This window comes from Antennarius striatus, chromosome 19 (assembly GCF_040054535.1).
Source record: "Antennarius striatus isolate MH-2024 chromosome 19, ASM4005453v1, whole genome shotgun sequence".
Taxonomy (NCBI): domain Eukaryota; kingdom Metazoa; phylum Chordata; class Actinopteri; order Lophiiformes; family Antennariidae; genus Antennarius; species Antennarius striatus.
Window position 1 is genome coordinate 9,230,993 of NC_090794.1, and position 26,590 is coordinate 9,257,582.

The window sequence follows — 26,590 nt, forward strand, 5'->3', positions numbered from 1 at the left end:
GTGTATTTGTGTCACGCATGTTGCGGTTTCTGATATGAGGAAAGCGGAGAAAAGCCACATCACATGAAAAGATCTGTCTGTGATGCAAAACTTCAAATTTAACTGAAGCATCTAGCGCTGTATGCTTTTCATTTTTATGCCTTCAACTAAAAATACAGCATGGTCTTGAGGGTCACAGTGTGAACAGCACAGCCACAATGCTGGAAAACAACACAGAAATCATAATTGGAGTGGCTGGCATTGGTAACACAGGCGTAACCTTTAAAGCACACTCATACGTGGGAATAATAGCTTCCTTTTAAAATTAATGTGTTTTTCTGTTGTGAGCCGCCTTTAAATGCTACTCAATCAAGTTGCAGTGAGCTACTCCGTCCCTGCTGAACTCGGCACCAGCCTCTCCTTGCTGATTTTCATCAAGACAGCCATCGATTTTAATTGCTTAGTCAATAGGCACACACTGGCTCAGCTCTCAGCATATCCTACTCTCACGTTTACTATCTCCTCTGCATCGTCTTCACTCACCTCCCCATTTTGTCTTTCCTGGTGCGTTTACAAGCATGTCAGTTTTGCCACATTCCCACAATTCAAAAATGAGTTCAAAGATTAGGTAAGTGTAACAGAGCTGCTGCAGTTGAGAGAAATAAAGAAAAGTGAAGTGAAGGAAATTAAAAACCAGTCAGAAGGTGTTTGGAGTCTGATGTGTACACTTTGACAGGCAGGTATTATGAAATGCCCTGCTGTGGATGGAGAAAACAGGCAGGCAGATCATAGCCTGGTGACTGGAATAGCTCAGTAGGTGATGAGGTTAAAGCTGCTTTCAAGCTGTGAATCTTCACAAAAACAGGCACACAAACATACAGCATTTATAGTTATATACCAAAACATATACTATATGCTGTAAACACAAATTAAAACAAATATAAACACACACACACATAACGGAACACCTGGTTGTTGCTGTGTCCGCTGATACACAGCAAAGACAAATTGCTGCCTTTGAGGTCAAATCCAAACCAAACAGAGTGTGATTTGTGTCACTGTGGTGTTGTTACGATTGGGACGCTGACATCTGACAAGACATCAGTGCAGGCACACCCAAGAAGCTGTAAACGGGTGCAAGAATACACACATTTGCACATCCAGAAACGCACAAACACAGCAGCTTCTTGTACAGCTGGATTTATGAGGAAGAGTTCCGTCAGGTCCTCTGATAAAAAGAAAACCTGACGGAGACAACGTCTTCCATGCATAGGAGCTTAGCAGCATTGACTCTAGAGGCTACATTTTTTTTAATGCAGCAACACAATCGCTTAAGCAGTAGCTTTAGTATTTAAACAGTTTACCCAATGATCAGTCCTGACAGCCCACTGATGTGGGATGCATGACAACGATTTCTCAGCTGAATGTAAGCGCGACAGAGAAAGCCTTCAGAAATATAATAACCACATCAGAACAGTGATCACATTGTCCATGGTTACTTCCTGAATCACTCGCGATATTCGCGGTATTCTTTATTGTTAGGGCGATACTTTATCATCTACTTGGGAAAAGCCTCTAGGTCAGTGGGACTGAACAAGATTTTGCACCATGTTTGGTTCCTTGTTTTGACTTCCCAGAAGCCCAAACTGGGTCCAACCTGCAGTAAAAGTAAACTGGTGCCAGGGGTATACACGTTTTTCTACTGCAGCAATATACTGTAACTACTTGAGGGAAAAGAAACACATCATATCTGTCTGTCAGTATGGATGCCATGACTTCTTTGTGGCCTACTTTTAGAACAGATGTGTGCCAAACTCTGAACCCCTCCATGGAGATTAGCTTCACCCACCCCTCCTATCCTCATCTCAATCATCAGCGTTCTGAGAAACACTGAAAGCTGCAGCCACTTTCCTTTCTCTTCACAACCACGTGTTTATGTGTTGTCAACTCAGGAAAAGATGAGTACCAAGAAAAACACACAAAGACAGACAGCTGTGTGTAGAGAGGCTCTGGTTTGGCGGCGTTTTGGTGATTACAGGAGCAAATTTAAGTGCTCCTATCTACACCTCTCAGGAAGCTTCTGAAGAGACACCACATCCACTTATTAGCTGGGTTTCAATGTGTTACCTATTTTCACTGTCCTTGTACTAAGCCATGAAAATGCTTAATTTTTAATCAATGGCAAGCAGAGGTAATAAAAAATATCAAATGGATGAGGAGCTGTTTAAGTCTTTCTAAATGCAGTTTCAATTCTCTGGGCACCTATAGAGGAGTTCAACGATACATAATTTATAGAACTGGAGTCAAATGTTTAACCTATAGTGCCATAGAAATAAAACCAAATTCCAGTCATACAGCCAAGACATATGACAGTATACCTGTATGAGTGATTGCTTTACTGAATTCTTAAATAATAAAAGTGTTTTCCTCTGCTGTAAAATAGATCCGTGTATATACTGTGATTCCAATTAAACTCTAGCTTCTCTGGCCTGTTAGAAGGTCAATAAATTTTGACATCCGCATGTTTAATGGATCACGACAGTCTATTCGACACCGAGAAAAGACGCTCTCATTCGATAAAGGCCGGACAAAGCCCGTCTAATTATCCATTGCCAATTCTACCCGCAGTCTCATTTCAATGTATCACAGACAGTCCCCAAAATAATTGCTCCTTTTTTTTTTTTTTTGCAGTCTACAAGTTCATTTGCACACATCTTATTGATCAAAACGAGTCAGGAAAAAGAAAACAATCTAAACCTAAATTAAAAGCTTCATTAAATGTGAAAATTGGTTGGGGAATTGAGAACATCTGTTTGTAGCGCCCTGCGTCATAAACTCCAAGGTTATACCAAACACTAATTTACAGCTTGCAGACTCAGACATGAGTAGGAACTGTGAAGCACCCCAACAAACGCAGCGCAAGTCAACAAGGCCTCCAAACGATTTTAAAAGAGATGTAAAGCTGGGGATTAAACACCCCTTCATTCATTGTGTTTTGGAGGCTGTGCAAGTGTTGCAACTACGAGATGGAGAAACCAACCACTTTTAACCAATTTAAGAACACAAAGAAGAGAAGCTGCTGTTATGTAGTAGTTTGAGATCAATACAGCAAGTAAGTATTTCCAAAGAATCCACTACAGGCAGAACTAGATGACACTAGACGCTGTCGTCTCTCTGTTGGTTTGGGTACACTTCTTTCGTTCTTGACCTTGGAGCAATTTTGAAATAAATCGGCACAAGATGCAAACTGTTTTTTTAACATCCCTTTGTGTTTTCAGCTTTTCTTAGAATATCAGACAGCGAAGAAAGGCCTGTCGTTTTCATTCCAGCTTGGCCTCACCTAAGGAAAGGTCACAGGGAATAGAGAACTACAAAAGGTTGATTTATTACCAACACCTCCATGGCAGAAATCCACAACAGATCTGCTTTGACTTACAATTTTAGGCGAGACAGCCTTCATGTCTGGAAGAAAGTCATTCCAGTAAACATCCTCCAGTGCAGCTGTCTGTGCTTACCTTTAGGATGTCCTGGGTCACTGAACTCGTACTTCCCCATCCCGACAGTCCGCAGCATTTGCAGCCCATTTGGACCGTCCTGATTGTCTGCAGCGATGGACTGGACCTGCACCATTGCTGTAGTCGCTGTCTGTCCATTGGTCAGAGGCAGGGTAGGGGGGTGAATGAGGCCTGGGTGAGAGGTTAAGTGGCCGTTGCCCATCACACTGTGAGGGTTTGGATGAACCACCTGGTTGGCTTGGGCAGAGAGGGCAGATGGTGCGATGGTGGGCTGTGTGGAGGGGTACTGCGGCTGGCTGGGCATGCTCAACACCATAGAGGGAGGCTGCTGGGCCGACTGCGGCGTCAACTGGAAGTGGGCGGTCATTAGGGGGTGTTGTGGGGGAACTGGAGTCTGGATGGATGGGGTCACTCCTATAATAGGTGATTGTGCCGTCACACTGTGGCTGTAGGAGGGTGGCTGTGGGAAAGCATAGGTGTGGGGCAGGAGGCTGGGCTGGCTCACGGCTGCCACCGATGTCGCCCAGGTTGGACCTATGGATAAGAAGAAGGACAAAAAGAAATATCCAGTTTTAGACTATTAACCTATGTAAAACAAGAAAAAAAAACAAGCATAAAAAATGTATACACTGTTGACTGATTTGTTTTACTTTGGTGAGCAAGAGGCAAACACACACACTGAAAGCTGATTTTTAGTCTGGTATTAAATGATCAAATATAAAAAGAAAGCAGCATAAATAAGACAGATTCCAATTTGAATCTGTTCCTCTCCACATAGCAACTGTGAATGTGCTTCTCCACCACAATCCAAATTTGTTTATGACTTGCGACCTGATATCAAACACAAAACAGTTGAAGCGGCATATGGAGCTGCACCCAAGATCAACACTATAATAAGAATGAGAGATGTATTTTGGTAGATGGGGAAATTATTTGAATGTGAAAGTACACATGCTCATTGGACCCAGCAGTTGAAACGATTATCTGTATAGGAGCCTGTGTTTATAAGGACACGTTGAATCATTTCTCTTCCCTGAGGCGTTAGATACTGAGAAGACTGAGGCGCTTTGGGCCTGAATGCTGCCTCCATCTCTCACTCATTCGTTTCGACTCCCTCATTCTCGCTCCTCTCGCCGTGGTCCAAGTTCCAAAAATAGCCTATCAGTCTGCCAAGGGGCCACAGGCTAAATCACAGCATGCCAAAAGCAAAAGAAAAGAGAAAGGAAGCCCACATTATTCATGATACTTGCCCTGCTGATAAAATAGTCTGGATATAGTAGGATGGTGAGATAACCATGGAAATGAAAAAGAAAAAAGATGGTGGGAAAGGAGAACTCGGGAGGGAGCAGAGGCTGGTTAGATTAACGCTTCACATCTCAGTGAGCTGATCGAAAACCAAGTTGTTTTTCAAGGTCCGTCCTTTGTAGCTTCTCATAAAAAAAGATAGTAATTAAATGTTTAAGGTATATAATAATCGCACATGTCAAAGTGGTTTTATTGGCTTGAAAAAAAATTTATATGCATATATTAGTGATTTCTATTACTTTCCTAATCTTTTACAAGAGAATCTACAAATATTTAAATCTAATCATGTCCCAGTATTGACCTACATTCACAGATTTTGCTGCTCAGTGAAAAATGAAACAACTATACTAGAATATGGATACTCAATTGCTGCAAGTGCTGCCTTGGGTTAAGATTTCAAACATTACCACCTTTCCTTTTTCTACAAATTGCTGAAGGATAAAGTATCATGTTAAAAAAAAACTTTTTGTCAGACACAACAGTGAAGTTTCTGTTCTAAGAACCCGTTGATTAATTCTGGCACAGTTGACAGAGAACTTTCTGGCAACGCTGTTCAGTGAAGTGTGGAAGGGGGCTGACTTTTCTTTTTTGCAAACGTCAGTCACCGCTTGAGTAGAACTCACATGCAAATCAATATGCAATGTGGTTTTCAGAACGGAGTGTCATATGCAACAGCGTTCAAGGCCGGTGACATCTCACTCTTCATGTCTCACTCTGAGCCATAGTTTCAGCGTGGGCACTGTGTTGCAAGAAGAGGATGCCTCAATCACTTACACACAATAATATGACCTCCAAAGCTTCATGGCCGATTCAGCGAGACCCTCAAAGCACAGCAGGAGGCTGTGGCTGCACAGCAGGGGGAGCACACCACCGCAACAGGAGGCAGAAACACAACTCTATAATCTCCTACCGCATCCTATTGGACAACTGATCACACTGCTCTGCTAATAATTGCATGAACCAACACACACACGCACACACACACACACACACACACACACACACACACACACACACACACACACACACACACACACACACACACAAACACACACACAAATAATTTGCATACATAGATGCAAATTGTAATTAGGAAGACTTAAGAGGCAGAAGCAGGGGCTGAACTGCATTTGAAGCGTGGTGTTTTGCTACAACAGAGGAGCATCTGTCTACAAATGGAATGCGCTGATCTCAAATTTCCACTGGAACAAGCTCTGTGCAGGTATTATTCTTAAATGAGACACATTTGTGATGAGCAGGAGGCAGAGGCCAGCCGAGCAATGGAAGGAAATTAACTGCTCAAGGGCAAAACCATTCAGGGTGAGTTCATTACAATGCAAGTAAAAAAAAAAAAAAAAACCTCTAACATTGGCTTAACCAGTTCATGTCTGCAGCACTGCGAAGCCAATACTGCTCTTTTTTGAAATGGCACTAGCAGAATAAGGTCGATGTCTAAATTAGACCTGGTGGAGATCATTTGGAGGACTTTCAGAGTTTTCTACATGGGTTTAATTTGAGCTAAATCAGCTTCAGTTAGTGACACAATAACATTTACAAGGAGTATAAAATGAGAGCAGAGTAAAGGTGATGAGGGACTGTAAGGCTTGTGAAGCTCTAAACTTCTTGATATCACACTGACTGACATTTTTATAATTACATGCATAATCAAGCTGATACATGTTAAGAAGGTTTGAGTAGGTGTTAATTATGAATGATTGCGTGTATTAAGTATGCATCCTGTGGAGGCAAGTATGTATTTTATGTAGGGCAATGCAACCTAGAAGATTCATTAGCATTGGATGCCAAAAACGCTGGCCAGAGCTGCTCGGGGTGCAGACGCCAGTGTTTGGACTCTGTACACGCACACATCTGCTGTGATGATGTAAAATGTATAAAATTCACTTCAGCTGCAATAAGCGGATGTGCAAATGTGTCACGTATGGATGTGTGAGCATGTGCGTATGAGATTCGTTACCCGTGGGCTCGCTGTCTCGATGCTGCTTTGCAGGAGGCTCATCTGTATCCCATGGTGTGAGCTGGTTGATGGGCGTCTGTCCCCACCTAACCCCCGGAGCCAACAGCAGTCCTGGGGCCTGGCTGTCTCCAGGAGACAGACCGGAGACCTGCAGCACAGCAAAGGAAACAACAACAAGGGTGAGATCACCTCATGGAGAAAAACAAAACACAAAAACCTGCAAAACAGTTCAAACCACTAAAGTGTTTGAGATCCACTGGATATCTTGCAGCTTGCTGGTAAGTGACTATTAAGTTAGTTGAATACAAAAGTTAATTTTGATTCCATTATACAATTAGTTAATTGCAGCCTATATAGAACAGAAACAAGGGAAATAAAATATTGTTTGCCATCTCAAGAGTCTTTACAGCCAGAGCGATACCTCGCTATTTCAATACTAGGAACAATTAACTTTACTGTGTGAGCAACATTGCAATTCAGATTCCCCCCCTTGAGAAAGCGTATATCTTAATTTTGCAATGAATTAAACATTGTGTTCAGTCAAGTGAGATAATAGAATTCCGAACACAAATATAATAAACAGAGTAAATATCCTTGTGGAAAAATGGGAGAAAAATTTCAGTGAGGGGAATGAAAAGCTCGGTGACGATTTGTGTCTAGGGGTGATTCAAGTGCAACTCCACCAAAGCAAATGGAGAATTCTAAGCCTTTCCTGCACCAACGTCTTTAATATTTTGCTCTGTGAGGGAGTGAGAAATGTTATCAAGCAAGCCCAGGCTGATGAAACCACAGGGTCAATCACCACTGGACCCCTATGCAATATTCGTCTCTCTCTATCTGCCATTTGGAGGCTTGGTCTGACAACCAGGCAGGTGGAGGGCACAGCCAAGCCTGAATCCCCTGCTCGCCCCAGCCAGCCCCCTGAGTTAATAGAAAAGACCCGGTCACCAGGCCTCTCCTGCATTCTTCCTGTCTGATCCCTCTCCATCCCTCCATTCCATTATCCTCCCTGACCTGATGTCCACTTCATCAAGCACGCCATCATACATTCCAACAGCTGTGTCGACAAAACCTAACACGGTGTGGGGCTGACCGCACCAGGGCAAAAAAAATGCAATCCAAACAAACTGGTTGACAGTGAATTAATGGGCAGCTTTACATATCGGATCAATTCCATTCTGGAACAATTTACCCTGGCTGTTTTAAAATGGGTTTATCACAGCTTTACAGGGCCTGTAACACTCATAGTCCTTACACAGTATTAATACACCACAACATCTGCTCCTTAATAAACAACTTCATACTAGCGAATGAGTTCAACGAGTGTCATGCACTTGACAAATCCTGACTGAAACTTATCTGACAGTTTATAAGTGCTGGAGGCAAAATGAGAAAAGCAGTAAAGGGAAACATCTGAAGGCAAGACAGAAAAAGAAAGAGTGATTGAGTGAGACAATGAAGCTGGGTTGGGCGGGGGCTGTCAGTGCTTTTCGTCCAGCCATACCTGTCGACTTCAGATGGGAGAAAACTGAAGTGGTTTACTCAAGAGAATGCCCCAAGCATTCAATTTCATATGAGGAGTCAAGGAGGGAAAATTCAGACCATTTTCAAGGTGAAAAGTTGCCTTCTACAGAACACTGTTTGTTTCAATGAATGTTTTTTCTTCTCTACTGTATTCCTCTCCAGCAGTGCTTTACCTTCCCATCTATGCCAGCAACTCTCATTACCTCACCCCACTGGCTCTCTTACTTTCTTTAGCCCTGTCCTTGCTTAATAATAGTCTCGCATTAATACTCCCACCCTTTTAACTGCAACAACAACAAAAAATGGAAAAAAAATTGGTAAAATCTTTTGCAGAAATACAATCCATCTGTCACAACTTTAGCGCAACAGGAAAACAGAAAGAACAGGGTCTTAGTGAGTGCCATCACATTGACAGCGTATCGGGTTGGCACAGGAACAATCCTGACTTGAAAATGATCAAGGTTAGATAGCAGATACACACACAAATGCACACTGGAAACTCAAGCATGTGTACACACACACACACACACACACACACACACACACACACACACACACACACACACACACACACTCACACAAATAAGACAGGTTGTTTATTAAGACGACCAACGTGCAGCAGGTCGGTAAGAAGGCACTGGGACAGCATATGCCAGTTTCTCTCAATTTTATTTGCTCTGCCTATTTCTAGTCCCCTCCTCCCTGGCTGCCCATTATCACCGTGCAGCAGATGGTTTCCTCTGACTCGACAAAAACCATGTTGCAGAAGAGAAGGGGAGCCAGATAAATAATTTTTGATTTGTGCCAAGCCATTCTGTGTTTGTTGTCAAGCTGGCTGGGGGGAGGTTATTTTGTACCGCAAGCAACTTCCATGCATATGGACCACATACTGGCAGTGTGGGATAGGGACCACACACTGATCACAACTGCACACACTGATGAACATAGTAGATTTACGCACCTTAGTGTTGACTTGTTCACCTTTGAGTTAAAAACCCAGAAAAAAATTAACGCAATTTTTCATTCAAATAATGATGTAAAACTATTTTTTCTTTGCGGATCAGTATTCTTGATGAACACACTGAATGAGAAACTGTTTCAGGCGGAGTACAAAACAGATTGTTGCACGATGATATAAGTGATTTTTTTTTTTAACTGACTTCTGTTTGATACTCTGTTATTCCTGAGAGTGTGGTTGTCCATTTTCATTTGAGTTGCTCTGTGAAGCCTTTCTCTAAATTCAAAGCAGTAATCCATCTGGTCCTACTACACAATCACACATGCAGACACAGATTCATGCACAGCAGAGCTAGAAGGATCTTTCCCCCTTCTCAGAACTCTGATTGTTGTAGAAATGTCAGAATGAGTTTTTTAACAGTGTGGAAATCAATGTGCTTCTGGTTCAATATACACATAGTTCAGGTACCTCCTCTGTCTGAGAGGTAAAGAGCAATTTTTTGGTCATGGTAAACACTTAGGTTTGTCATGATGTGTGGTCTACTATCTTGCAGTACTAGGCAGCAATAATGTGCCGAACCAGCAACTCCTGCCACGGGTCACCATCTGCTGTGGGCGCATGCAGCTGGAGCCTTGTGATGATCCAGGGCTCTGGGCTATGATTACTTTGAGTCATCCACAACATCCACATCCAAATAAATAGAGAGCATTTGCTCATAGCTTTGTGTTTGCCTTTGTAGTTTGTTTGAGTCCATCCTTGTCTGTGCCAGTTCAATCCTATAATAACACAAGGAGTTCTCATAGTCAACTACAAACATGGACGTTCTGCACGATATCAAGGACTTGGAATTTCTTTGGCGAGTGGTCTGCACCACTACACCTACTGTATATCTAGCCATCCAGTCAGGTGACAACTTTATTTCAAGAGAAATTTCCTTTAGAGAGATGAGTATATCTATAACACCTTGATCCCTTTGGGGCAAACTACATTACTGCACTCAATGATCAAATCAACGAACAGCTATAAGATCTAATAACTTTTCTGGATGAGAAGAGGTACAGTGCATCGTAGCAAGGCATATTTTAAAATTAAAAAAAACAGTAGAAGTGGTAAAGCTGGAGCTTCAAATGGAAAGCAGGACTCACAGGACACACAACACAAACACACAGAGCAGGCCGGTTACAATGCGCTGTGAAATACCATTAGCACAACATCCAGACACAATGAGCTAGCAGGGCGCAGGTCAGCACAACACCGGTTGATTATGGTGTTTTTTGAGGTTCAGTGTTCCTCTAGTCGCAAAGCTTTTTACACACAAGAGGAAAATAACACACTGCAGGTGAGCAGGAGGCTCTATGGTACTCAGTAAGCACGGTAATCAGGCCAATTAATGTGCAGTTGTTACCCTGATAGGTTTGTTAGATAAACCACTTGAAACTGTTGGACCTGTGATTGCATTTTTGGTGGTCCTATGTGTGGAATTACATTTATGGATTCATTTAAATGCATAAACCACCTCAACAACCTTGCTACACACACACCTATTTATAATCAAAATTTCAGTAACGGCAGTCAATCTTGCACGTCGTTATATTGAGTCAACTAGCAAAATAATGACTCATTGTAATTCTACACCATGAACAAATCATAGAAAAACTGTATGTTCGGACAAGGAAATAGAATTCGACCCAGACAAAATGACTTTTTCTTCCCTTTGGCGAAGCATGGACAGATACAGCGAATTTAGCTGAAATGTGAAGGGTGATGGAAATAATGGCTTTCCTCAGAGAAAAGCAAAAAGAACAGCAGGGACGGGAGGAGTGAAAGATTGAGAGGCAGAGTAAGACAAATCCATCCATCACATAGTCTTGTATGATTGCCTTTGACAGATCATATTCAGTTTCTCTTAGGTCGAAAAGGGGAGAAAAAAAAATATTTTTTATCTTTTAGTCTGTCCAAAAGCTTCCATCCAAGGGTAGACTGAAAGTGAGCAGAAGCACCAAAGGGTGTACAAAAGCATGTACAAAACTTATTTTGTTTCCAGCATTATTCACTTACTGTATAAAGGCATCTCCATGAAAACGTCCTGACACCGAAATGTGCAGTGGATTTGTTCTGGGCTTCCACCATTATGGTGCTGAATTCCGCTGCAAAACCGTGCGGAGGCTGTGTCCAATCTATTAGACTGGAACATAGCAGAGTATCTCACTGGTAAACAAAGACCGCTGCGCCATTTTTAGTAGCCATCTTAAAATGAGTCGGTGCTTGAATATACCATAAGACGCAAGACGGTGCATATTCAGCTTGATGGCTGCCTACTGAAGAGACAGGGAGTATAAAGGTAGGGTTTGTCTTTGCAAGGTTGTAGCAGCAATTAGACAGATCCGATGCACAGTGTGTAGAAGACACAAAATACTGCACTTGTTAAACAAAAATTATTTTCACTCGAAGCTAATACCACAACATTTTGGTTCATGTATCCGACTGCAAATTTATTTGTCTTTTTGTTTTTCCTCTATGATTTTCTGTAACGCAATCAAATAAGATCAATAAAGATTGAGGAGAAAGAAGATTGTTTGATGATCATAACATTTTTTATTGTTCTAACATGCGTTTACTAAAACACGGTATGACATTTAGTTTATGCTACTCTTCATGTGTTGGCCAAATAATGCTTGCCACATTTGCCAACATTTCTTTAGAAGAAAAACACCATTAAAACACATCATATTTTGTGCCCCCATTCATATCGATGCAAAATCACTTCATGTAAGGCAAAATGTCAGCCATGACTGGTGGCTGAGTGTTCATGACTGGCACGCCGTTCGCCAAATCCAAACAAAGCTGATCCTTCAGGCACCAACACTTAACACTGACCCACGGCGGCACGACAGTCAAACATAATGAAAAGACACAACAAGAGTGCCTTGTGGGTAGATATGCTATTGATGTCCCAGGGAAAGAGCTACGGATACAGACTCTATAATTTCAAGCCCCAGGCCAAACGACTGAAGGGGAACGGACTTCACTTCCACTGAAATTCAGGCTAAGACACTCAGACAGCTCGGCAGGATCCCGGCTCGGCGCACACGAAAAGAGAGGCGTGATCGCAGGGGCGAGGCTGACAAGCTTCACGGAACAGTGGGGTTGGAAAACTGCGCCTAATATCCCATGAGTGCTCAGAGGTTGCAGCACTTGCCCTCCAAACCGTACATCACCCCTCCATTTATTGAGGTTTCTTTTCTGGTGCAGATAGCATGAGTGGCCGGGGTGCTACATGGGACTGAAGACCATTGGAAAGGATTTTTTAGATGGGGTGACTGGTGCTTGGAATGTGAGCTAAAGAGACTTCCTTATGTCATGGTAACACCTCCCACAGGAGTGTGTCAGGGGCAATGTTGCCCTTTGTTGGCACTGATTGGGACAGTGAGAGACATAGGTCTCCAGCAAGCCATGACCCTGCCTGATATGCAGTGAGTGTTTGGGGAACTCAATATCCACGGCCTGTCACAGGAGCAGCCTTGGAGGTCCAGAGATGACTCTGTAGCCATTGAGTATAGATGAAATTGAGTAAAAATGACAAAATATGTGGTATTGTGTGTGTGTGTGTGTGTGTGTGTGTGTGTGTGTGTGTGTGTGTGTGTGTGTGTGTGTGTGTGTGTGTGTGTGTGTGTGCAAGGAGTGCACATGTGGTGGTAATAAATGACTAAACTGGGCAAACAGCCATTTAGTGTTAAAGAATAAATTGAATTTATATTGATATTCCAATATAAAGGGAAACAATATCTACTTTACAAGATTGCTGCGTGGGGAGTTTTTAAATGCTTCTTCCAAAGCATTCAACTTGTAAGTCATTTAACAGGATGGCCGTATGGCAGAGCTGGAAATAAGGGATATATTTCAGCCGATGTTTAGTACACATGTCCTACACATCCCGCAATTCAGGTTCTAGATTTGTGCACTATTCAACAAAAACCTTCCATTACCAACACATTCAAACACATTTCCATCAGTCTCTGACATGCAGGTCTTCAATAATGACAGCATTTTTTTTTTTACATGCTGCCTTACCTGCAACATGCAATTTATTCAACTGAAATTACAGAATGTACAGAATGTGAGAAAGGGGCTTTATGCTGGAGAGATTGCTAAAATAGTTTTGACAGAACCGTGTTTTGTCTTCATATGGTCAAGGACAAATGTCACTCTACATTGGACAAATTCATGTATTTATTTATTCTCAATAATAAAACTCTATATACTTCAATATTATACAGCACAGTCCTCTATTCTGTTCATTTGGCCACAGCTGTAGAGTTCAGTTAAACATTCATTTCTGTAAGAAAATATAAATGTTTGGAAGTAATATTGTCTTAACGTATATAAGTAAAGTGTCAAAATAAATGTTTAAAACATCCTGAGAGCATATATAGAGAAGACCTGGACTCTTGCTGGTCCAGTCTGATGTCTTATTCGCTTAACAGATTATTTGATACTCATTCTGCAATTCATGCAGAATGAGGCAGACTATAAACCCAGCAAAGCAGACAGGCTGTTAGATGGATGCTACTATCCCATGGAGCCTCCTATTGACTTTCCCTGAGAGGGAGATCTGGCAAACAAAGAAGCAGCCTTTGGTCAATATGGACCTCAAGAACAGAACAGTCGGGATCACAGCCAACACGCATGCTGGTCTGACAAAATGCCCAAAATACGAGCTCGGAAACAGCTTATTCACAACCAGATGGTATTTAAGCATGCGGGGCGATATATTTTTTAACTACAATCCGCAGGGTTTTGCCTGCTAAAACACACATGACGTATTTTACAGCGTTACTTCACTGCAGCACCTGGAGGGTAGAAACTCTAATCAGTCTACAAGTGTGAGCAATTAAACTGCAAATACAGGGAGAGCTAATGGCTATTATTTGCTGCAAATGTGCCTAATTAATGATGCAGCATGGCAATATTATGAGAGCACAGTGAGCAAATGCATCAGCTCCACCCAGATAAACTCTGGACATCAGAATAAATACACCAGTTGACCACAGAGTGTCCATCGACTTTTATTGGTCTTCCTAAAAATAGTGGTATTAAGTGAGGTACTAGAGAATCTAGATAACAGCACAATCAAATCAAAATTACTCATGGCTACACAAAGGTATGTAATTACCGTACCCATGTGCCTAAAAGCCTCTTAAGTATTATTTGGGTGGCCTTTTAATTCACTGCCAAGTATTTCCTGGAAGAGGTTAAAAAGATTTATAGTGTTCAACATGTAAGCCTCACAAGAAGACAAAAATGTAGTAATACTGTAAATCTAAATTACCCATTCTGAGTAAATGAGCAAGAATAAGGCTCTTAAAACTATATCAGCTAAAAACGCACATGCAGGCTTGGTGCTCCAATGCTGTCGCCCCCACAATTTGAGAAGGGACAACAAGATTAGTTCATCCCACAAGATGGAGTGGTCAGTGCTGCTCTAAGCTCCTGCAGGCACAGGGGGTTGGGGAGGAGTTCAGGCAATGCACCGCTTGAGGTAAGATATACACTGCAGGGACACGTTGGGATCATTAGAGGCCCAAGACTCCTAAAGAAACTGAGAAATAGCCATGAACTCCACTGCGGCAGGTGGATAAACAGACCTTGGCATGAATTATGGGATGGGCCTTTCAGCTGCCTTTGAATGAGCTTCTCTTGATTTGGTCTAATGTTTTTCAAATGCTAATGATATTCTATACAGATGGCAGAAGTAATTTCAAGGTCCATATCCTGTGTTGAAAGTTACAATTGACAAGTAAAATTAGGCTCCTTTTGATGATTGGTTGATGTCTCCATGCTTGTTTTATTTCACACCAGCACACAATTTTAAAAATGGATTCTTGACTATTATTACCATTGTGAAAATAAATCAAAACATTTTATAGAAGACATGCAGCGCTACATCCTCTGTGTGCTTAGTCAGTGTTTTTCAATGCTTTTCTTTTTTTCAAAGCTGGAAAAGCTCCATTCAGTCTGTAAATACATCTGATGCAGTTTGCCCGTCACTGATGTGCCTCATAAACAGTTTTGATTCCATTTATTTTCTGTTTTGGAGGCGTCCAGCTCTTCTCATAGACTTGTATACCGTATTCACACTACAGACCAGCTAATGCAGGAAATCAAACAAAGACAAAATGTGTCACGCATAAATCTCGCTGGCTATTTTGCATCTGTTTCTCAGTTCTACCTTAAAACTAGAGAGAATAACACCCCGGTGTGTTTTATCAGCCTCAGCAGCAGCAAAATAAAGCGTATTACTGAAATTAGCTTTGAATGAGTAAATGTTTGAAACGTAGGACTTCAAAAGCAAACAAAAACATTATTGAAAAGCCTTTTAGTGCCTTTGGCATCTATTCAATGTTTTAATTTCATGATTTTACTTGTTTGAAATGCGGTAATGTGAAAGATGAAGGGTGGACAGACAACATAAATATTCATGAGTTAGATGAGTAGTCGCTTACATGGATGAGTCACGTTACCCAAAACTGTTCCTGTAGCAAGCTTAAACCTGAGGCATCTCTTTCCTCTCTGTCCTCTTACTTATGGAAAAAGACACATCACATACATCCACTGATCAATAGAACGCAAAACCCATTAGTGTAAGTTCCTTGGATACAAAATTTTGGACACATGTTGAAGAAAATTACTTCAATGAAATGCACAGTTCTACCAAAGTGTTTTGAAAAGGAGTAAAAAAAGTTTCGATGAACAGCAACCTTTGAAAATATGAGTTCTTTTGCAGAAGCTGACACAGCTAGAGTTTCTCTATAGGTCCCCTGTCTTGACCAAGAGTCCTCATAGCCTGGTTGCTCTATCTGAATGAGGTAATGATGCCACTAGAGACGGGCTTTAAAGCACATGTGCTGCACACAGTTTCCTTTTTCCCTTGCACAACTCTACACAACTGGTTCCCTATGCTCTTGTTGACAGGTGCTTGTAATCTGAAATAGTCTGCAGGGTTCAGCTGTTAAGTCCCTCATACGAACTGAATATAGTTGTGGTGGGAAGGAGAGGATGAAGAGGAGTAGAAGGTACATCCTTTCCACAAAGCTTATTGAGCTGTCAGGTTTCAGTCACTATCAGAAAACATTGATTTCCTGTCACATATCAGACTATGGGAACTTTGACACCCATCTTTTACAGGAGCCCATCCCATAATGGAACAGCTTTGGTGGTTATGACCACATCAAGAAGCACGTCCACATATTGATCTGTGTTGACGCCAAGCATGTTCCATTATTCAAATTGATCTACCGTGATCTTCAGTGGAACGTGGAGCGTAGGCGAGGGCGAAGAAGACACAGCGGAGTCATCAAAGCTGTGACACAGGGGTGACACAGACGCAATTAATAGTGCTAATATGTCTGAATGTGCAGATTTAACATTTCCCTTTTACAAGTTATTCTCAGAGAGCTCTGAAGGGCTGAGTTGAAATTATATTTTAGGATTAGCATTTCAGTGACCTTTTCAGCACTCAAATTAGCCATCAAAAACTATCCTGCTGGGAAGCAACGAACCAAACGGAGCAGGCACATTTATATCAACTCAAAGAAAAGATGTGTTTTTCTGCTTTTACTTAACACATTTCTGTCCCAATCAAGTGTACAGAGAACATTTAAACCACCAACATCTGCTTACTCTAAACTATAATGGAAAAAAATGCTATGTTTCAAAATCCTCCAGAAATAATAACCTCTAATCTTTAAACACATGCCTTGTTACATTGCATGTAATCTTGAGTAAAGTGAGAAGACAATATGTAGGTTGTGTTCTCCATAGGGACCAGGGCCAATCATGGAGATGCACAATGTGCATGCAGAGGACACTGCCTGTAAGAACAGTCACTATCTCTTGGCCATGCCCGGACATTACTGAGAGTCATTAGGCTCATTTAAATGAGGTCATTAAGCTGTAGAAATGAGGCTGTATATTTGAAGGCGGAAACAAAAGAAAGAACCCCCTCTATCTCACTGGTGTGTAATCTCTTCCAAGTCATGTTAACTATAACTCTTGATAGCTGTGGGGAACGGCCCAGTCACCAACTCCAGACAGATCGCGCAATCCTCCATCACTGTCAAATACAAATTAATATCAAAGTTAATTGCAACAATAACTCCATGTGCTGGTTGTTTACAGAGAACGCGATAATGTAGTCATTAGTTTGCTTTAATAAAACTGTTTGTGTTCCATCAAGTTGATTTGATTAAACTTGTGATGACTCATCACAGCCAAATAAGGTCCTCTACGCAGCTCTTCAGTGAACACATAGTCCCCCCCTTCCCCTCAAAACACACACACACACACACACACACACACACACACACACACACACACACACACACACACACACACACACACACACACACACACACACACACACACACACACACACACACACACACACACACACACACACACACTATGTATCACAGGTCATTTTAAGCAGTGCTTCCCTATCTGACTTTAAAGCAGGTGTGTATGACGTTATAAAATCTGATTTCTTTGTTTGATTTTTATATTAAAAAGCTTTTTGCAGATGGGAATTAATGGGAAGTCTATGCAACTCTTGTTACCAATTGCAGCACTGAACAACCAAATAGGCCGTCACTGTCTTGACCTGCAAGCAATTTTCCAACTAATCTATGATGACACAATCTGTCAGGGCAGATTTCAAACTGTTTAATGATCTAACACCGCTTTCTGCAGGAGGAGGTTTGCTTGAGTCTAGGCAAAAATCAAAAGCATCATAGTTCAGGAAAAATGATGGTTTGGGCTCTTAGTTAAGATTAATGAATGTTAGCTATGGTTCCAAAAAACACCTTAAATGCTGAACTACTGCAGAATATTATTTTAAAAGAATGATTTTATAGTGATGTTTAAATGGAGATAGGTAGCAAACAATTTACGACTGCATGGACAAATCAATGTACATAAAAGATGAAAGTTTGTCCATCAAGGTGTCATGTTTTCATCAGTGTCATTTCAATAACCTTTTTACACAAAGTGTGTGAGCCACAATTTCAAGACTTAAAAAGATGCAAGCAATGGCAAAATGCTAAATTAAAAACAAGCACGATCATCCCAAAAAGCATTATATGTGAGGTGATTGGGCAAGGTCTGAGACCTCCTTATCCTTCAAGCAGGGGATGAGATCAGCCAACACACAACATGGATGGTGTGTTGGTTACAATACAATGCTTGCCATATGCAGAAAACATCACACTACGTGCCAACACACACAACGCTGGCATGGTATTTGTATTCCCACACTAATACAGCAGTACACCGTAACAAACAAATAAAAGCTAAAGGTCTTTATTTCAGCACCGCTGTCTGACCACTGTGGGAGAAGATGTAGGTAAAGAATGCCAGTGAGTACCACAAAGCTGGGCTTGCACCAGGAGATAGTATGACTAAGCCACTGTGGCTCAGTGTAAACGAATTGAGTGAGCCACAAAAAGCCACACTCTGTGTCCAAGACAGTGGCTTGCTATAATAGCAAGTAAAACTTACAAGTAAACATTGAGTAATATTTTGTGTGACTGTATCTTCGCATAATGAATGCAAGTTTTCAATTGTTGGGTGGTGTAAAACCTACAAAAATACACTAAAGTCAATAGTTCAAACTTAACTATCTTTATTTCTATCCTACTTTATGCAGGTATAAATGTGAGATTCAAAATTGAAAACTTGCATTCACTATGTGAAGATACAGTCATACAAAATATTACTCAATGTTTACTTGTAAGTTTTACTTAGACGAGAAGACATTTAACCTTGACTTAGACACTTTGATTTTAATAAATTTGATTCCTGGTATTACTCAATGCTTACTTGTAAGTTTTACTTGCTATTATAGCAAGCGAGGTGAATACACATTTACATGCATCGCTTGTTATTCCTGCCGGTCATAGGGATCAAAAGTCTAAGACTAAAAAAAAGTATTGATAATATCTTTCATTTACCTTCTGATCGGTCTGTCACCACTCCTACCCCCTCTGAGCATTCACCATTTGCTGATTAATTAGTATTTTTACACAAATTCTACTGTATGACACTGGATTCTTAATTTATTTAGATCGTCCTCGCCTTCTCGTACAACAATTCACGGGTTTAGCTTGTAAAAAAAGAATCTTTGTTTTTCATTGGACGAGAGAAGGTTATGACCCGAGTGCATATTTAATGATCGGGAGCGTTCGGGTCACTTGGACTATTTCCGTCGGTATGCGGCAATAGTGGCGCCCGCGGAAAAAGCAGCGATAGCCGAAATAGCGGCGCTAGCGAGCGAAAAAGTTGTTTTAGCCTTTTTTCCGTAAAAGTAAGAACGCCACTGTGGCTACACAGTCTAAAAACCTTGTAGCCAATCTGGAATTTACTTCGCCTATGGCGAAGTGGTGGATGGCTAGCGTAAGCCCAGCAAAGTCATTTCACTAGAAATAAATGCCACCAGCGTCCTTTTCTACTGTAGACAAAACACCAATGTCAATGGATGTTAGTGGGCGTTTTGTCCACAATGAAAATAGTATAAGAGAAATAGATGGCAGACAAAAGGACAAAGGGAAAAAGATCATTGCTCAACAGTCATTGTTAAACCGCAACAGAGAAATGCTGAAACACGCTGAGAAAAGACAACAATCAATCAGTTCAGGGACAAATCCTGCTTAAGTGCTGATCTAGGATTATGACTGATTTAAACCAATGTTCCTTTTGTTGTTCCAGTCTGGGTGATACAGCCGGAAGATGTGTCTGGGCATTAATAACATCCCGTTCTTTGTTTTTGATCAAAGTGGGTGCTCTTTAGCTGTACTGACTCTTTCCGTACAGAGTAATACGACTGTTGAGGAGCTAATGAAACATTCACAGCTAAGATTCCCAAGATTAGATTGATGAATTATTAATTGATGTCTTTGTGCAAAGTAGAAAAAAAAATCCTTGCGTTCATGGACAATACAAGTTTTAAATGTTTTTCCTCTTGCAGTTATGCTCTTTATTTTGGTCACTGCTGCAGCCGGGAGCAGCACCATTGAAAATCTTGTGAATGGTAAATAGCCCTTAAATTAGGTTCCTGGCCTTCCAGCTTAGTTATCTGTGATGATCAGAACAGTGTGTGCTGCGTGAAAAGAGCCATTTTCCCTCTGGCACATCATTTAACATGTCTCATCTACCAGGAAAATATGCAGGTCACACACCAAGAGATTTCTGGTCACGTTGCTCAATACAAATTTAAAGGATTTAAATTAGAACAACTATTTTATCTCTTGTTCTCCAACTTGTGTTTCTACCTGATGAATATTAATGTTTTTATTTGACCATAATAAATTTTAAGTAGGTGCCTTGATCAGGGAGACAAAACGTCTTTTTACTTGATAATGACAGATCAACGTAGATCTTTGAAGGGCATGTTGCTATGAAATAATAAAGCAGAGTGGACACGGTGGAGGGAACATTATGTCAGAACGTGAACAAGCGGAAAAGGACTCGCTAATTCAAGCCATTTCAAAATGTCATTTTAGAAGTTCAAGGGAGAAGAAACTTGAATGTGTCTGCTTTCCAGACAGCAATTTAAAGAGAATAATAAGAGTCGCGTTGTCTGAAGTGTGTTCAGGCCTCGTCTTGTCTGTGTTTATATTTAACCCTCGATTGCATTTCATTACATTTTTTATACGTTTAGACTTTCAGTCTTGTTCAAGCACCAGAAATATAATGGCGACAGCTCTTGTGCAAAAGCTTTGTTAAGTGAAGCAGGATTGGAATAAAATGTAAGCAATAAAAGAGATGTTATAGTGATATAAATGAAATAAAAGTTACAATGACATGTAAGTGAGTATCCGACTATCACAAGATATTCTGGTATTTAAACCATGTGTAAAATTACAATGTGAAAACAATGCAAGAGTGTTCACTATTAGCTAAAGCTGTTGCTCCTTTAAGTGTTATAGCTTTATAGTGAGTTCAGCTTTTTTTTATTTAAATCTGTCCAGCTTTAATATCTCTCATTAGAGTTAGCTACTGGCTGGTTATCATCGGGGATCAACAAGTACCTCAACAGCAAAACTTCTAGCAGACAAAGAGCCTGATATTTCCCTTGTGCCCAAACAGAGTAAATATTGGGCCTATATACATATATATGACTCCACATGAATCATAATATTGCTCTGTAACAGCCAGTGAGTAAACAGACAACAGTTGCACAACCACAATGGGCTTTCTCATTAATATTACATATACTGTATAACACCATTAGATTACAGCCAGTATCGATACTCATAACAGATTCTTGAAACATATTAATGCAAAGTAGCTATTAACGGCTGGGAGAAACATAATGCAGGTGTGATACATTCATTTACATTTAATAATTTAATTATACTCATGTACTGTTTGCAACCATAAACAAGCCATAGGTGCATCAATAGATACGTATACTGATGAAATGGACAAATTCTATGTATGCTTAATGTTAAAGTTGATTGAAACCTCACATTCTTTCATCATTTTGTATGTATTAAAGTACATCAAATATTTACCCTTAGTGCAGGTTGCTGTACAGACTGGCAGGACTTTAACACCATTTACCAGAGGAAAAAAGCCACAAGCGACATCTGGTATTGTTCAAGACATTCACTATTCAGCCAGCTATTTCTTTGTCTGTCTTCTCTGTGTATATATGTTGACAACTATTATTTATCGATGCACTTAAGCTTACTTCTCTGCATAAGAAACCTGCAGAGAAGTCGCAGAGATAGAAATTCATATATTAGCATTGACCTTGCCAATGCAAGATGCTTTGAGTTTCCACATTGTGCAGGCATCACATTTTGAATCAGCAGCTGTCATTCAGTGAATTGCTGATGGTTCATTGAGTTGTACTTCTTTAACCTCGTCAAGGAATCGTTCTGCTGAGGAACACAGACACACCCACATGGTTTTCACTCAGCCGTTATTCTCCTGAGAAAATAACACACATCAGGACCCAACAACATTCTGCATAAGATTTACAAGCTGAGAGACACATTTGCACCAGCAAAACAATTGCCTTGATTTTTAATGTGCCATTGTGGCTTCACAAAGCTCAAAATAATGATTCTTTTGATTGTCAGATGGATCTATGCTGACTCTTTCTTGTGATTTCAAGTGAAGCAGAATTGACTGCCCTTCAAGACAGAACAGTTGCAAAGAGCTCTGATGGCTGACTGCAAGTCAACAGTCCACCGCAAAGAGGGAAAAATACTGAGATTCTTGCACCCTTGTTGAAAGTCAGGTCATATTCTTTCTTCAGTATTTGACGTGACTTGTTTCAGAAATAATTGCAATTTTGATTCAACAATTCAAGTTCTCATCTGGGTCAAACTGAGGATGCCCTTTCAAGCTGCTACATTAACATCTGATTTTTGCAAATATCAGAGACAAAGCAAACACGTGCTGCTGAAAAACGGTGGTATTCAGGCCAGGTTTAGTAAATACTCTTATCTACAAAGTTACACATTTCTAATACTTTGTCTTTTAAAAACAACCCTAATTAAATACTATTTCTACAATGTACACATTGTTAAAAGAAACCTAAAAATATGCCAGATCTGAAGTGTTACCAAACAACCAACCAACCAACAGAGCAACAAAGCTATGAAGTAAGCAACAAAATGCAAAAATTGCATTCATTCATTCACTTCTCACTTGCAAGCAAGAGTACAATATGAAAAACAAAATCCTGGCAAAACATTCATTTGAACAATATTTGTCATTTGCATTTTAGTAGCTGAGGTATCCTGTAACAGGTCCCTTTTACTGGTGTAAAATGTTATGCTAATGAACTTTTCCCTCACTGTTCTTGTTATGCTTCTGAGCCTCATTACCAAGTTTGTGAGACAAATCGTGGTGACATCAAGCGCAAAAGAAGATGATCAAATCATGATCTGATCAGTTGAGCGTTAGCTCTGCAGCCATTAAAACAGAACTGTCTGGAGAAACAACGTCCACGATGCATTTTAATGTTAAAAATAGCATTTGTGAGGGCTGTGTACTGACTGCACTTGGCTGCTGTTTGACAATATTTATTGCTTCCTAAGAAGCACAGCACTTCCCATAATGCCTCATGATGAAATGGTTCCAATTTCAATACGACCTTGAGACTGTTCTCCTTATGCACTGTTCTGACATACATCTGGAGACAAGCAAACAGCCGGCCAAAATCAGCTTCTTAATTGTGATGGCAGCTGGAGGATTTCCAACGACTACAAAAATAACCTCAAACAGAAGGAAGCCTGCGCTGCGGGACAGAGAGGTTTTGCTGTTTTTAAAATTTTCTCTTTTTTTTGGATTAAAATGGCAATACAATTCACACTGGGCTGACATTTAGGCCATACTGCAGCCCCCATAATAGCAACCGTAATGGATAAAATGAACAGGGGATGTCATAATGGAGGAGGGTTACAGATAGCACCGCAACAATTATATATTATGACACACTCTCTCTCTCTTTAAATGACAGGCACAGCATTTCCTGGTGGGGTTGGTGCATAACGACACCAAAACAGACTGCCAAATTCACTGGAGCAGAGACAACAGTGTTATATACAGACAACTAAAGATGTGTAATGCGCTACACCGATGCCGTGATCACATGAGCCAGGACACACAAAGCCATTCACACACCTGTAAAGCAATTTAAGACATAATCCCCCCAGTATGCAAAGAAGTGTGCCACTTCAGCACCAAGCAATTATGAAGTAATTACTTTATTTAATAAAGCTGTTACACTGACAATGATTGATTATAGCGAAATTAGTTTTCCTCTAGTTTGTTACAAATAACTTTACAGCTGATATCACTACCAACTGAGTTTAAAATTGAGGAAGACAAGTTTAAAATCTAATTAATGCTAATGAGAGCACTGGAGAAAATAACCTCATGTTGTACAGAGTACTATGATTTATCCTGAACATCACTGCAGTGCTATCAACTCCATAGAGTAGCAAAGAGCTGGAGATGCATTTAAAAAATGCATGCTCTTTAAAGTTACCAACTTGTTACTTAAGATTGTCAACGAGTAATGTAATCCGCTGGTAAACTCAGATTTAGTAATCATAATCTAATTGCTTTCAATTACTCTTGGATTGCTTCGCCTCTGGACTCAACTGGTAAAATATTATGTTGAACAGACAATTTATTAAATTCCAAATTGCACACTAATTTGAACAGGGATATTATCCTCCTCTTCAAACATTATCAACTGTTATTTCCCAGTAGTATCAAATCTGATTATGGTTGCAATATAGTTGGCAGCATTATTAAAACAGAATTAAAGAGGAATACCAAGCTGTGTGGCCTTTGTTGATGATTCACATTTTTTTGCATTTTTTTTTACGGTCAAGAGAATTCAAAACTATTTCAGGGATCAGCACAGTTCTGAAGTTGCATGTAACTTTGATGGGTGACAGTTGATTCGAGCAAAGACTGAAGACCGGAGCCAGCATACAGTGGAACAACTGTTACCATAATAGTAAAATATGAACAAATTAATACAATGCCAAAGCAGGAGTTAGTGTAATCTCAAATTCAACCAACAAGGAAAAGGCTAATTCATACCACAACTCATCTTTGAGACACAATAACTACAGTAATTCTAAAATATTGGCTATGATTGTGTCCATTTCTTGAATTGGAGAAATGCTTTATGACTCTCTTTTATGAAAACACATCTTAAAATTTGTGTGCAAGAGGCAGTAAATGTCTGGACGATGATACCCACTCTGGATTTATTACGTCAGTTGTTTCCAAATACACAGCAGTATTTCACAGTGTTTTTCAATTTTTTATGTACAGTGGCTCAATGGTTACCACAGCCGTCTTTCACTTGTTTGTCTTTCCATTAAAGAATTAAATATTGAACATTTGTCTTATGGATATTCATTTTACAGATTTAGAAACTGGCTGGAATTAATGATGTAAAATGTTACCTTGCGATTCGATTGCAAAGCAATGCCACTAACAAGGCAAATGTAACAGCTGGTAAAGATGAATGGAATATATGGTTTATACAGACTGTGGCAAAGGAGTACCTGGCAGTGTGATGATGTGAGGAGCTCTTAATGAGAAGCACCAAGCCCCCAGTAATTTTTTAGCCTGAGTTAAGGTCAAACCACAAATGTGACATAATTCAGTCACCCCCAAAGTCCCAGTTAGAATTTGCATTTAAAATATATCTATTATTTATGTGTGTATTATTAAAATTACTGGCTGCAGATCCCCTGAGCATAGTCTGCAGGGATGGCCCACAGCAACTAGGCCACAATACAAGGAACTGACAATGAAATAATGGACAGGGGGAAATAGAAGAATAATGAGAAGCTGATAAAAAAGTTTTCTGGAGTCCGAGAGAAGCCTCTGTCATAATGAGGACCTTGGTGAATTAAAATGTACACAGAGACAGACAGACACACGCACATAGGCACAAATGCACACATCCCTTTTCCAGCTTTTAAGTTTTTTGTGATGATAATATACGTACCTACATAACATGGTTACTTAACACACTCAGGAGCTATGATAACTATGTTGACATTTATGTCAAGCATGACAGCATGCTACTCATACATTTCTAAAAGTAAAACTGTGGGAGACAGAACTGTAAAGCCATAAACATTTTGGTCTGATTAAAAATTCTGTGACTGAATGAAGCAATCAGGATATGTCATTTGGGCACCATGAATATCAGAAACCAACTAGATTAAAATTGATCCAAAGTCTAAACATCTAGCTGGCAAACAATATTTTCCTAACAGCCTGAAAAAACACAAAAAGGAAATTTGGGCAGAGGAACTGCAATACTGAAAACAAAAAACAGAGTGGATGCAGAATTAGATGAGGCTCACTTAAGTCCATTTGTAATTCAAATAAAAGTGCAAAACTAAGAAAACTGAGGAAAACAAATTGTAAACCTAAGTATGTACAAAATCCTACTGAATTATGTCCAGCTGTTTTTGGGATGTGAAGACATAAATGTACGTATGTACAGTATATCTCAGCAGCCAATGGAAACCCATTTCAAAAGGCGACAAAAAATCTTCACAATTTAAAACCAAAGTTTTTCCAGAAAACCTCATCTCAATTAGAAACCCTCCCAAGTTTAGAAAAAAACATTTCAAAAGAAAAAAGGTCACTTAAAATCAACAAAGGTGCAAGCACTACTTTTGTCCATCTTTTTGAAAGAAGAATTAAAAACTCAGGACTAAGCTTCAGACCAACCGATAGGCGTAAACTCTTTTGGTTGCTGTGATCATTTGCAAAAACTAA

The 26,590-nt window shown here is 40.2% G+C and overlaps 1 protein-coding gene across 3 annotated transcripts in view; it reads right to left on the minus strand.

The window, feature by feature from the left end:
- The window catches only part of LOC137613114 (kelch-like protein 29), a 196,872-nt gene that overhangs the window by 84,961 nt on the left and 85,321 nt on the right, over positions 1-26,590 (minus strand). For all 3 annotated transcript variants that reach the window (XM_068341998.1, XM_068341996.1, XM_068341997.1), the window contains 2 exons: positions 6,775-6,922; positions 3,495-4,028 (listed from right to left, as the gene is read on the minus strand). In XM_068341998.1, coding sequence (XP_068198099.1) covers positions 3,495-4,028; positions 6,775-6,922 — 682 coding nt within the window. The remainder of the gene's footprint in view (positions 1-3,494; positions 4,029-6,774; positions 6,923-26,590) is intronic.